This window comes from Carassius carassius, chromosome 37 (assembly GCF_963082965.1).
Source record: "Carassius carassius chromosome 37, fCarCar2.1, whole genome shotgun sequence".
In the NCBI taxonomy this organism is placed as follows: domain Eukaryota; kingdom Metazoa; phylum Chordata; class Actinopteri; order Cypriniformes; family Cyprinidae; genus Carassius; species Carassius carassius.
Genome location: NC_081791.1, coordinates 9,810,138 through 9,825,118, shown reverse-complemented (window position 1 = coordinate 9,825,118; position 14,981 = coordinate 9,810,138). Strand labels below are relative to the sequence as shown.

The window sequence follows — 14,981 nt, the reverse complement described above, 5'->3', positions numbered from 1 at the left end:
TATTTAGTATTTGCTAAAAAGTGCTTCCACCATGTATTCAGCTCTCTTTTTAAATATACAGTTCTTTTTGAACTTCAGCTCTAAGCTCACTATTAATAGTGAAGCTTGCCTTAACAAGCACCATTAAATCTACTTTAAACCGGTTTCATCATGCCAGTAAAATTTATTTGCATCTTGAAATTTAAAACTGAGCAAGGTTGGATCAGAGGTGTGGCCGCGTGCCTCAGGTCTTGGCTTAAAAGACTATTACTTTTTGTTTGAACATCACGCACGCACACACACACACACACACACACACACACACACACACAGAGTTCTGGCAGTGACACACAGTTCAAAGTGCTCTGGAATGTCATGCAGGTGTCCTTGGAAGTGAAGGAGTGGATAGGGATTGCCCTTCAGTCACATAGTACAGCAGTAAGCATTCCTCTCCTCTAGACCACACACAGCGCTCCGATCACTCACACACACACACACACACACACACACACACATATAGCCTTCATAATCTGAAGCGATCTGGCATTCCACACACTCTAAATGAAAAGTGGTTTGATGTTGCCAATCACAACCCAGAGATAAACCTTATGACGATTCCTCTGGCATCCATTATATATCTTTCTTATGGCAATGGGTGTATGAATGCTGTTTACATAATGTAGAGATAGAGGAGTTTATGCTTGATTTGCACAACACAAAGCGTGTTAATACACAGTTCACTGGTAAAGCAGGGTGGTTTGATTCCACTTTCTTTGGCGACACACAACATACCTGACAGAAATGTAAACACTCACAATATCATCTTTCCAAAACGTACCCACAATGCACTTCTGACTGCATGTCATATCTCCTATTCTCATTATGGGAAAAATCACAGGGCAACCTCCAGGTATAGAGAGAGAGAGAGAGAGAGATAAAAAATTAAGTAAAATGCTACAGATGCTGCAGATTTTAGTGTGTGGGTTAGGTTACAATATTTATCTTTTGTAATAAACAATAGGTGTGTGTGTGTGTGTGTGTGTGTGTGTGGTTTGGAGAAGATTTGTTTCTGCTGTGATGTCATGAGGTAAGGTCAGCAAGGTTCATTCAAAACCGAGGCAGATGGTCTAGTGTAAAGGGGTGTGTATGTGTGTGTAAGTGCTGTAGTTTGTGTTTATTTACATAATGTGAAGTGTCTAGTGACTACGAAAGTGAGAAGAACAGGTGGTCCTGATTCAATTACCTTGTAACGCAACATCTCACACCTACTGCTTTACCTGCTATAGATGGGACGCTATACAGCTATCGGTGGGCTGTATTTGGAAACCACTGACATTTTTATATATTGACATTCATTCGCACACTGAAGTGTTACGTGAGTCATCTTACCTGTGGGACTGTCTGTCTGGCTTTGACTCAACTCCACTCTTGAGATTTACACGTCCCACAGGTAATGATTTGGCTATCTGAAGGCATATCCTCCCGAAAAAATAAATCACCTTTCAGAGCAGTGTTTGTTAGACTGAGCAACCAAATTCATGTAAATGGCTTTCCTCCCGTCTGCCGCTAGTGTTTTCAGAGGTACTTGTCATGTATTTACTGTTGTTTACCACGGTTTCATTTTTATGAAAGGATGTAGTATTCCAAGTGCACACAAAGGAGCCTGGACAGAAATATAGTATGTTTAAGAGTGTGAGATAACAGACTTCCAGCTGATTTTAAACACATAGCTATCAGCGATCAGGTTGAAGAACTGACAAAATCCCCATAAAAACATTGTAAAAGTAGTCCTTGCAATTTGTGTACAGTATTTCAAGTCTTCTGAAGTCTTCTGATGTGTATTTGTGTGAGGAACGGGGGTCAAGATAAGACAAAGAAAAATCTTTAAGAAATCTTTTAGAAAACACATGTGCCAGGTTGTTGAAAATGTGCTCTTTATATTCAATATGTGTCGTTCATATGGTTTTGAAATACTTTTATATAGAGGTCGACCAATATGTTTTTTTCCCTCTGGCCGATGACAATATTAAGAAATCAGGGTAGCTGATGGCCGATATGTGATGGCGATTCTCTTGGCCGATATTCTTTTTTTCCCTCCCTTCTCATAAAAGCAGAGTTTGAGTATAATGATTATTGCAGGGTACAAGACAGGGATGGAAATTAGCACCCGCCACCAGCCAAATGCTTGTGATTTTGCGTTGTGGCGGGTAAACTCGCTTCACCAACCGGCCACTGTGGCAGGTAAATAAAAATAGCATACTGTTTCACCCGGCCGGTGGACAAACAAGTTAATTTCCATTCCTGGTGTGTGTACAACACACAATAAAGTGTAATATCATCCGAAACAGCTCCACGGAGAAAGGCGGTGTAAACCGGGCTCGAAACGGCGGCGTTGTTTCCAGTGTGGTGTTTGCAGCTGAAGTTAGTGCCGCTGGCGGAGTGATATACCGTATTGTTCGGACTATAAGTCGCACCTGATTATAAGTCGCATCAGTCCAAAAATACGTCATGAGGAAAAAAACATATATAAGTCACACTGGACTATAAGTCGCATTTATTTAGAACCAAGCACCAAGAGAAAACATTACCGTCTCCAGCCATGAGAGGGCGCTCTATGTTTTCAGTGTAGACTACAGGAGCACTTAGCAGCATAGAGCGCCCTCTCGTGGCTGGAGACGGTAATGTTTTCTCTGGGTTCATTTCTCTTAGTTCATTTCTCTTGGTTCATGTCAAATTAATTTTGATAAATAAGTCACACCTGACTATAAGTCGCAGGACCAGCCAAGCTATGAAAAAAAGTGTGACTTATAGTCCAGAAAATACGGTATTTGTTGGTTATTTACAGTACGTTTTATAGCATGTGAAGAGTTAAATTTGTTATCGCGCACAAATTTCCGCATACTGTCACGTCTCTGTCAAACCCCGGTAAGTTCATTTTCCTCCAGCATTCTGCAACATTTTAGATGATATGGACAGTGTGTGTTTATCTTTTTTTTTATTTTTAATGGCATAATAAGCAAACTAAAAAAAAAGTATTATCGGTCGCGTGTCTAATAACTGCTGTCCAGGGGATGTATTTTATTTCCAGTCTTCAAGTACTTTTTCAGAAGTTAGCTCTGTGGCTAGTAAGTTGTTACGCTGTTCATTTTTGATTGTAGAAACAACATTGTATCATTACACATGTTTGACAGCTCTGGCATGATGAGACACGTAAAAACGATGTATTAAAAATGCTGTGCGTTCGTTTGTCGACGGCGTAAAAGTTTGCGAGCCGAGATTTCTTTCAGTGATACAGTGTTGAACAAGGGACGTTTCCCCACGTGTTCCCTCAACCACAAAAAAAAAAAAAAAAACACTTATACTGGTGAATCCTTTCCTTTGGAATTTAACACCACATTATTAATGCGTACGGAAACTGTTTACAATAACGCAAAAATGTTTCTGTGCATTAAATAAGTTGAGTGCAGTGTATCATCCGGTTGGGCTATAGAGTTGAGAGAATGAGCTAACGTTACTTCAGCAAGAGTCGACTGTTTCAAAACCTAGTAAGCTGCCTAGATAGACAACATCTGAGCATCACTGAAAGAGAAAATGAGACTTGAGATTAAATAAACTGCTTAAGTATTGTAGATCTTGTAGCATTAATTTTCACATGCAGTTACACATTGTCGGTTAAAAACAAGAAAGTGACTGGTAAAAACACTGAGTGGCTGGTAGAAATGGCTTCTGCGTATGACAGAAACTGGAAGTGAGAAAAAACTGTTTAATACGTTTGAAATATGGATATCTTTCTTACAAAAACATGTATTCATCCCCCTTTTTATTATGAATGTACGCACTTTATTTGACAACTTTTGGACTGCTCAGCTATAACACTCACTGACTGCAACGATAAAGCTTGGAATAGTCAGGATAATTTTTAATATAACTCCAACTGTATTCGTGTGAAAGAAGAAAGTCATATACACCTAGGATGCTTTGAAAGATGAGTAAATAACATTTAACAAGTAATATTTTTGGGTGAACTAACCCTTTAATGTGCACTTTTTAGTCAGCCCAGAAGTTTTGTCTGAATTGCACGAGTTTCTACTTCAACATGCAAATGATAACTTTCCAGCATCAATTCTAATAGGGTAAAAAGTAGTTTGAAATGGTCTGTTTTGTCCTGTTATCATTAGCTGAAGCTGTGTGAACAAGGTGCGGCTGCAGAGTGTGAGCTGCTCTGTCTCACGCAGCCTCTGAGGAAAAGAGATTCTCCGGTACAACGTCCCACAACAACACTTAGCTGCCCGCAGATGTGCCTGCCTATAAATCAGCCTAATTTGCAGCACAATCGACCGATCCGATTAAGTAAAAAATTCCACAAAACGGCCCGATTAATCGTCTGGCCGATCTATCAGTCGACCTCTACTTTTAAAGCATTTTCAAGAAATATATTTAATGACTCTTAAAATGTAATGTGATGTAACTTATCACGTTAAACGTGATAAAATATTTTTTTTACACATTAAACACATGTGAGTGTACATCTCTTTTATATTTTAAGATAAATATTAACCAATTAATTTATTTTACAAATAATCATGAATTCATAAATATAATTTTTGGCAAGTATTATCAGCCTGACTTTTTTGGCTTCATGCCAAAACAAAGTTTAATTCAGAAACATGCACTGGATTTCATTTTTAATATATTTTAAGGTGCATTTTAAATTAATGGATCAGCACAGAAATAGAGTGCGGTGTCTGACTCAGACCAAAGCGTAAATCATTATTCTTTGTTAATCTTCCCCTCTGCTAAAGCTCTTAAATCTCATTAACATCCATGTTTGGATTCAAAACTGAAACAAGTGTAATCCAGCATGCAAATTCATGTTGGTTTAAGCCAGTCTTTACAGCAGGGTGTGCTGTCAAATTAACAGGAACCTTTCATGCCTCTAATGTGAATGTAAGTGTTCATAGTTAAATTAAGACAGATGTAGAATAAAAAGAAGATAAGTTTACACACTCATATGCATATGCTGCTGCCTTAGCGTGCAGCTTCCAGCCGTGACCACAGAGTAAACAAATCAGATGCTAAACTCATCTGATCCCAAACAGTCACAGGGGCCCGTCTGAGCATCGCTCTTCATGGAGGAGTGTGCTGGAGGATTAAAAAAAGCCCTAACATCCTCAAACAGGGCTGCCCGTCATCATCCAGAGATCCAGCCTGTTCTTCCCTCAGCACACTGATAAAGTTTGATGACAAGTTGCCCTGGGAAGAGGCACAGCTGTGAAGCTGGAGGGTGATTTGCATGTTTACTGGTGTGTGTGTGTGTGTGTGTGTGTTTGCTAGCACTACACACTGTCAGAGAGCACGTGTGTGTTCCCCACTCCTCCCATGCTTCCTTTGCTCTTTAGGAGAGAGAGATAAGAATAGAAATAGACTTGTCACTTACTGCGACCTTTTGAAATACACATTCAAAAAATGTGGTGTGGGTTTCCCAGCAGTCGTTTACTCGAAGGCTTTATGATATTGGATATAATTAATGTGTTAGCAACTTGGGCCGTGTCCTCGTGTCAGGCCCTGAGAGCCTGCTGTTTGTGTGCAGACCACAGAAATGAAAGAAAAACAGTCACGTAAGAACACATTCACACTCACTAAAATAATCACAGCAGGTGGTTTTTGAATATTTGATTTTCAGCTTTAGATTTTTCAGGAAATGATTGGTTGGAGGTGCCTATTTATAATATTTAGAGAAGCCACGAAATTGCATGATGCACCAAGATAAATGTTTCTTTAATTTAAATAATAAAATCAAATATAATATGTGCTACTGAAACAAGAAGTTCGCACAAATTTAAATTTAAATTATTTAATTTTAAGTTTATTTAACGAAATGACGGTGTTGAAATGTGTTATGTGGCAAATATTATTATTCAATTTAACTAATTAAAAATTTACAACACATTTTAAACATTTCTTATTTGAAAAATTAAATTACACTACATTTCATTAAATTAAACTTTAGTGTCTGAACTTACTGTTTCAAGAGAAAATGTCAAAAAAGGAAAATGTAAAAATAATTGATGTGCCAAAATATATTTTTTTTAAATAAAATATTTTTTATTACATTTTATATCACAGATTTCTTATTTTATTATTATTATTTATAAATTACTCTTTTCTGTCTTTGTTGTTCCCATAACTCTTTGTATCTATGTTATATAATTATCTGGACAAAATTAATTTGCATATAAAAAACACGGAGTTGCATATAAATATTTAATGAGTCTTAACAAAAGACAGGTCTCAGAATAGTCAAATAAAATTCAAATAAATTATCTTGTGCAAACATATATATGCATGTACAGTAACAGCAGCTTGTCTCATTGTCTGCATGTCTGGACATGTTCAGAGGACTGACCACATACAACCACTGAATCGCATATGCAGACAAGTATTTTAACACCGTTTCTCTAACAAAATAAATGTCCGTTAATGACACTCTGACCCCTTCTCACAAAAGGCAAGCAAAGACAATAAAGCCTGGGATATTTCCAGTCTATTTTGTGGCAGTGTCTCCAAAAGGACAAGCATGTTTTTCTTTGAAGCACACACAGATACAAAAGCGCATGTGAAAGTTTATACTGAGTTTTTTTTTCTCCAGCTCAATACAGTCTTTATCTAGTCAGTGGGTACTGGTGTATATCTCAAACAATACAGCTCTGTTTTCATCATGCGACTCTAAGATTTCTGTTGGCCAGAATGTTTCAGAACCCTCCACATATTTTCTGATTCATTTACCTTTAAACATGTGCATAAACTAAAAGTAGCCCAAACCCACTCAAATAAACATGCACCAATTAGACGTAATGCATCCTCAATTTATTGCAACACATACTATGCCTCTCAACTGTAATAAAGCGATTTCAGCATTTTATAACATGACTGATGAAACTGCATCTGGTTTATTTTATAAAATGCCAGGGTTTCGTAGTGACTTCGGAGTGATTGATGATAACATGCTTATGCTTAAGTGAACTTAGTAATGACCGCTTTCAAAACATTCTTCATGAAGCTTCGAAACCTCTGGAATAATTTGTTTCAGTAAACAATGCTTCATTACGTCTTAACTGTTTCAAGGGGGCGATCTCAATGCATGAATTATACATTTGTTTACATTTTAATGATACATTTGTATAATATAAACAAAAACTTCTAGTTAGTAGTCTCTTAATGGCCTGATAAACCAAGCTCTCCATTAAACGTACAAAACAAACCCTGCAATTTAATACAATAAACCACATTATACACTTATTTAATAGAATAAGATTTGTTAATTGCATGTAATAGATTACAGTTTCAATAAAACATTAGCTGTTGTTTTATAAAACAGGTGTTTGTGAATACTTAGGCTGTTTTCATTGCATCGATTTCATTTGGACAAGCAGGTGAGCATTTTGAGAATTTGGAAACAATTGATCATTTTGCAGTGCGTTTCGAAAAGATGCGAGATTCGAAAAACTTAAAATGCTTCTCCCATCACTAACTGAGCTGTGCATGGTGTCTAAACACATGGAGAAGGGCACTTATGGTGCATTTGACTCATAATTACGATATCAAGGCGTCACGTTATATAGGTCAGAGCAAGGTGGTGATTTAGCTTTTATTTTTTATGCTTTTATTCACTTTATGAAGGTGGAATAAATGTAATCGTCATATAATCTATCGTAATTGTGCGATACAATCATTTGAATCCAATTCTGAAACTATAGGCTAGTGGTGCAGCTCATGTGCTTTCCACTAATAAATACGGTCTTCCCAGCATGACTTGAATGCACTGTTAGTCCCACAGATCACAACAACTTTTATGGTTTTTCTGTGTGTCATCATCTCACAGACTCCTTTTCTCTTCTACCAACACGTGCCCTTTAGCACAAAGGGTTTCTATTCTCGTCCTTTGGTCACATGAGTGTGGGGGTCAGGGGCTTGTGGTCAGGTTTACAGGGCCACTATGAGCTCACTGCTGTCCCCTAAACATAGCAGATGGCCCTTACTGTGCATGCTGGGATAGGGTAGGGCTCACGACTCACTGTCCTGGAAAGACCCTCACAGTGGAGGTAGATATCTCACACACACACACACACACACACACACACGCTTCTTCTCATGTAGCCTCCTTGAGTCAGAAGAGGAAGCTGCTCACATCCAGAGTAATTGTCCCAGCTTTGTGGATTTGGATTCAGAACGTTGACTTCATGACTTCAGCACAAGGTGAAGTGTGACATAGATGTGTGCGAGGGTCCCTACAGGTACAGTCTGATGCTGTTTCGTGTTTTGGTGCGAATGGGACGGTGAATAGTCGAAGCATTCTGGAACAGTTCGGATTGCTTTACTTATTTGGATTGATGTGTATGAAGTACTGTTTAAGTACTGGACTGTTAATATAATAATGAGAGCATTTACATATGGAGTCTTAAGGTCATATTTTTACTGTTGCTTGGTGAATTTTTAGGGGCATTTCCAGTAATTTCCATAGAAATTTTGCGTGATTAGAAATTTCTCATAAGGGCTAAAGATGCAGATTTAGTTTGAATTCAGGTTTTTCATGTGAATTGACAATCAGAAAGCTTTACTTCGTATATTGCTTCACTATTGACAATGGACTAGGGCTGCACGATGTGTCATTTAAGCATCGATATCGCGATGTACGAATCCACGATAGTCACATCGCAGAATGTGCGATGTAGGCTGTCGTAGTTGATCCGTTATTCATTAATTGTACGGGCCAGCTGCTCCCCGGCCCTTGACGAATTTGATTCGCGGATTAATTGCAAAGCTTAACCATCATAGAGTGAAAGTTTATCATTTACATGTGTTTTTAAGTCCTGTCAGTTTAACAGGTCAGAGAGAGAGAGAGAGAGAGCCCGAGAGCGCGCTCTCTCTCTCTCGCGCGCGCTCTTTCTCACGCTCTCTCTCTTTCTCTCTCTCGCGCGCTCTTTCTCTCTCTCTCTCTCTCTCTCACGCGCTCTTTCTCGCGCTCTCTCTCTCTCTTTCTCTCTCTCGCGCGCTCTTTCTCTCTCTCTCTCGCGCGCGCTCTTTCTCTCTCTCTCTCTCTCACGCGCTCTTTCTCGCGCTCTCTCTCTCTTTCTCTCTCTCGCGCGCTCTTTCTCTCTCTCTCTCGCGCGCGCTCTTTCTCGCACTCTCTCTCTCTCTCTCACGGACTCTTTCTCGCGCTCTCTCTCTCTTTCTCTCTCTCGCGCGCTCTTTCTCTCTCTCTCTCTCTCTCGCGCGCGCGTTCTTTCTCGCACTCTCTCTCGCGCGCTCTTTCTCGCACTCTCTCTCTCTCGCGCGCTCTCTCTCACGCTCTCTCTGACCTGTTAAACTGACAGGACTTAAAAACACGAGCCCCATCCGCACGCTCACTGTCTTCAAACAACACGAGCGCTGTCTTGCTCTCTCTGCCTCGCGCATATTAATCAATTGACACGATGGGGTTGATGTTTAAATCATTTAAAATGAGATTGTAAGTGTGATCACCACATTTTTGTTTGTAAGAAAAAAATAGATTAGATTTCATATCGCAATATATATCGCAGAAAAATAAAATATCGCAATGTCATTTTTTCCCAATATCGTGCAGCCCTACAATGGACAATATAAGTTTTGGTAGACACTGAATTTTTCACTGGAATTTTGATCAAATATTTTACACGTTGCATGCTTAATAATTTGCTGTAAAAGATAATCAGTAGTGGGTTATTGGTAAAATGGTTCGGATTGATATCCCTAGTTTTGCTGTCTATGCAAACACAGTACTGATTTGCACATGTCTGTTTATATTTTGAGAGCAAAATTAAACCGAACCTCAGTTATTTAAAATGTAAAGTGATTTCCTTTTTAAAAGCTATTAGTAAGATTGATAGTTATGGACATTTTGTTGTACATGCATTTGATGGGGGAATAAAATTGCAAAAAAAAAAAAAAATTACTGTTAGCTTTATTTGGTATCATCTAAATTAATTGGTTTTATTTAGTTCAAAGAAATGATTTAATATTTAGGAAGATTTCTTTCCTATAATAAATCTAAATAGATAAATTGTTTGGGTGACTCTAAAATGAAAGCAATTAGTTCATACAAAAATTTTAATTCTGGCATCATTTACTCACATTCATGTTTTTTAAACCTGTATGAATTAATTTCTTCTGTGGAACATAATAAGATATTTTGAGAAAGGTTTATATATATATATATATATATATATATGGAAGGCATTTTCTGCCAAATTTAAATAAATAAATGAAATGATTAAAATTAAAACCAGATTAACTATTTCATTACAGAAAACTGTACGCAAAATATGTGACAAAATTGAGAATGAAATTAAATGATTTCATTTTCACGGTGACATACCTGTCAAATTGAAAAATAAAATGCAATTGCTGATTTCACATTTCATTTTCAATACAGTCTCGAGGCAAGACTGCCAATATTAAAATGAAAAGCAAACGTGAAAAAGAAACTACACATACAGTTTTAACAGCTCTTTATTAATGCTCACGCAATAATAGTGACACAATTCAAATTTAAATGTAAATTTTACTTGTCATTTTAATTCCTCTTTTATTTCACTGTTTTCATTTTCGTTTTCATTTTCAAAGACAACCTGCATGCAAATTATATGTTAATGAGTGGGTGTGGCTTATTCAAGTAACGGTGCTAGAGACAATCGTCGAAGTCTCGTGTGCATGAGTTGAATGGTGGTTGAAACAATGTGTGAAACGACATTAAAATGTGAATATATTGTAATCGAGACATGGCGAATCTGTTAGTGAGCTTTTGCGGGAAGCTGCTGCAGCATTAGAACGTGGAAGAAACAACCAGCCTGACCAGCATGCGTCAAACCCTCGACCCACTGCAGTTCCTCGGCCTGAGCCTCCACGAGACTCCCCGGAAAATCTGCTGTCTGCTGAGTTTGTGACGTTTGCAAAATGTCCAAGTGTATCCAAGATTAGGGGTGCTCCGATCACGATCGCTAATGCGCATCTCGTCAGTAAAGCCAGTTCTCTAATCAGCGGTTAATTCCATCAGGTGCGTGATTTCACATAGAGCAGCTGTTACTACACAGAGCCATTGTTAACTGAGAAGATGCGCCAATAAACGCTGAAAATGAACGTGGATTTGCGCATCTTCTCAGTTAACAATGGCTCTGTGTAGTAACAGCTGCTCTATGTGAAATCACGCACCTGATGGAATTAACCGCTGATTAGAGAACCGGCTTTACTGACGAGATGCGCATTAACGATCGGCCGATCGTGATCGGAGCACCCCTATCCAAGATAGATTCAACTCGTAGCAAAATGTAGTCATTATCATCCGAAATGTTTGCTAGCTGGTTTAATTCTGCTGCTATACTGGCCATAACCGCCATTATAGCTCCTACACGTAACAACGTAATTGAGCCACACCCACTCATTAACATATAATTTGCATGCAGGTTGTCTTTGAAAATGAAAACGAAAATGAAAACAGTGAAATAAAAGAGGAATTAAAATGACAAGTAAAATTTACATTTAAATTTGAATTGTGTCACTATTATTGCGTGAGCGTTAATAAAGAGCTGTTAAAACTGTATGTGTAGTTTCTTTTTCACGTTTGGCTTTTCATTTTAATATTGGCAGTCTTGCCTCGAGACTCTATTGAAAATGAAATGTGAAATCAGCAATTGCATTTTATTTTTCAATTTGACAGGTATTTCACCGTGAAAATTAAATCATTTAAATTCATTCTCAATTTTGTCACATATTTTGCGTACAGTTTTCTGTAATGAAATCGTTAATCTGGTTTTAATTTTAATTTTAATCATTTCATTTATTTATTTAAATTTGGCAGAAAATGCCTTCCATATATATATATATATATATATATATATATATGCAAATGGGAGTCAGTGCTCACTAAAATTCTTCAAAATATCTTATTTTATGTTCCACAGAAGAATGAATCTCTTACAGGTTTGGAGTGACATGAAGGTGACTAAATGATGACAATTTTCATTTCTGGAAATAAATTCATGTTAAGGATCACATTTACAGTGTAGCTGTGTTGTTGTGTGCCATGTTTGGGTTGTTGTTATAGTGGCCTCTGTGTAATCAACCCCAGAATGCATTAGGTTTCAAGAATGCAACAGGTGCAGTTCAGGTTTTTCCCTTTGGCTTGAACTGAACAGGTGCTTTCTAGATGTTTCTCTGAGCCATGTAATTCCTGTAACAGTTTAACGTGTCAGACAGTGCTCTAAAGCAATCTCAGAGCTGATATCTGTTTCCTGTGCGTTCAGTGTGCAGTTGGCCATCTGTAGTAGAGAAAGATAGGTTTGTTAATCTCAAGCCTCGGATCCTTTGTTGTAACTCTTAGTGAGGGAAGATTAGAGCAGTGCTGAGGAGGCAGAGAGCCAGATTCCCTATCTATGTCCCATCACAAGTCCATGCTCTTGTCTCTGGGCCGTGTGCCCAGTCGCCCCTGATCAGTTCTGGCTCTGAAAGCCCATCTGACCTCACATTCAAGAAAGCGGCTTCACTACATTTTCCAAAAAACAGACTGTGGAAAAAAAAACTTGCATGCATGTATGTCTGCATCTCCAGTGTTGATGACAAATCCCATGAGATGAGTGATTGATGCTGCAGGTTCATCATATGCATGAGTGTGTGTTGAGTTTGAACCATGGCAAGTCACTGTAAGTTGAAAGGTTTTTGGCTCACACCTGCACCCTCCTGTTCCTTTTTTGGAGGCTGTATGGAACTATGTAGCTCTCCTCAGCTGTTAGAGTAAAGAGTCACAGAGAATCATGCTCTTATTTGTGCTCTTTTGCCTTAGTCTAAATAGGATTTATATGAATGGTGATTTAAAGGGATAGTATAACTGATGAGAAAGTCACATTATGAATCAAAGCTCATCACAAACAACTTTTCCACAAGCTGGTGGTAAAAAGTGATATAGAAGGTGTTCAGTGTCATTCACACAAATACTAAACAACCTCATGGTAACACACATGACACTAAAGTAATGCAATAACTATGTAGCATAAAACCCCATGTACAAAGAAACAGTTATTTCAATAAAAAGACATTAAATGTGGAGTGTCATGCAGGGAATTCTGGGAATAACAGTTTACAATTTTCATTGTAAATTATACAATGACTTTTCTTTTTCACTTCCAAAAACTGTACATTTAAAAGTATTTTAACGTAAAATTACATTAACTGAGAGGTTAGATCTATTACAGTTACTCACCATACAGAAACCAACTGTTAACCAGTCACCAGGTTTTTACCTTAGTATTTTCACAGTCTTTTAATGTTCAAATCATGATTATTTTTATTTACAGTGAACCCATTGCAAATGTTCCCCCATGCAGTAGTGGACCCTCATGCATCGTAAGCAATGTTGAACAGTCGAGTCAGAGAGAAAAGTGGAAAAGTGGCAAAGTGTAGCTTAGCCATGGAAATAAACCTCTGAACTTCAAATAAAAGTGATTAAACCAGGCTCCTTCCTCCACAGTCCCTCAATCACAGGTCTACATCTGTAAAAGGGTAAATCTCTTGAGCTAAAACACATGGATTAGATGTTGCAGGCAGGCCTATCTTCTGAATATCTCATTAAGATACAATTACATTTTCTTCTGCTGACCTGAGCTGAACCTCCACTCTCATTTTACATTTGCTTTTGTTCAAATCTTGTTTATCTCACAAGTTGGGTTTTTCTCGCACTGCATTTTTGTTATAAACAAGCTGCACTCAAAACCACTTGCTTGATTGTCTTTACAGACTGCACTATTTAACTCCTATCCTGACTACGTGTGTCCTCTCTCTAGGTCTGACTGGGTGGAGATCTTGGAGCCGCGCTCGAGGGAGCGCATGTATGTCAACCTGCTGACCAGCGAGTGCGGGTGGGAACTACCGCCCGGTGTCCCGGTCCGTCAGTCAGACGGCAACCAGTGGTGGGAGCTTTTTGACAGCAATAACAATCGGTTCTACTACTACAACTGCACAAGCCAGCAGACGGTCTGGCATAGGCCTAAAGACAGTGACATAGTGCCTCTAGCACAGCTCCAAGCCATGAGGAGGAGCTCTGAGGCCGAGCTGAGGGGTCAAGGGAGGATCCAGAGAGGTCCGGCGGATGGCAAGCAGACACCCCAACCTGGACTGGGGTCTTCTTCACTGGAGCAGGAGAGTGGGAGGGAGACGCCATCGTCCCGGGGTAAAGGAGACAGTTTTGAGAGAAGGAACCAGGGAAATAGGTGAGGATGTGTGGAGCACTTGAAAAACTTGTTATGGTGGCAGTTTAAGGGAGAATAATTATTTGCTCACCCTTGTGTCTTTCCAAACCTGTATGACTTCATTCTTCAGTGTTTCAGTGTCCATCCATTGTGTGGTGTTCTGCAGAAGAGAGTCATACAGGTTTGATATGACTTGACTGTGATTAAATGATGACACATTTTCCATTTTTGGATGAAAGACCTCTGATCTCTGTGACGGACACGTTGATGTGTTCAATGGTTTGATGGGATAAATCCCAGGGACTGCGTTTTAATCTGTCTCAGAAGGTTATAAGGCCTAAAAAAAAAATTTGTTTGGTTCCGGTTTCCGACCGACCCTGTCAATTTATGTGCGACCCAAATTTATTTTATGAGACTGGGGAAGAACGGTCTTTCACACATCGTTAATTAAATTACAGTTTCCTTTAAATGCTGTTTTACACTTAAGTAATCCGTTAAAAACCATTAAGTATTGCATCAAAACCCTTTAACTGTCAATTCCTAAAGTGAGCTATAACTTAAGGTTTGGAAATCGTAACATTAAGAGAAACACGGGGGGAGGGGGGAGTAAACAATATATCGCGGAACAGAGAGGGCACTGACAACATGCTGACAGACAGGACATTAACATTACCAGCTTACTTTTAATATGAAACAAAGTCTCATTTGGTTATTTCACCTTTCAAATGTGGTCATTTTTTAAAG

The 14,981-nt window shown here is 38.6% G+C and overlaps 1 protein-coding gene across 2 annotated transcripts in view; it reads left to right on the top strand.

Moving 5' to 3' along the window:
• LOC132117968 (rho GTPase-activating protein 39-like) overlaps positions 1 to 14,981 on the top strand; it is a 73,078-nt gene that overhangs the window by 20,782 nt on the left and 37,315 nt on the right. For both annotated transcript variants that reach the window (XM_059527383.1, XM_059527382.1), the window contains exon 2: positions 13,833 to 14,258. In XM_059527383.1, coding sequence (XP_059383366.1) covers positions 13,833 to 14,258 — 426 coding nt within the window. The remainder of the gene's footprint in view (positions 1 to 13,832; positions 14,259 to 14,981) is intronic.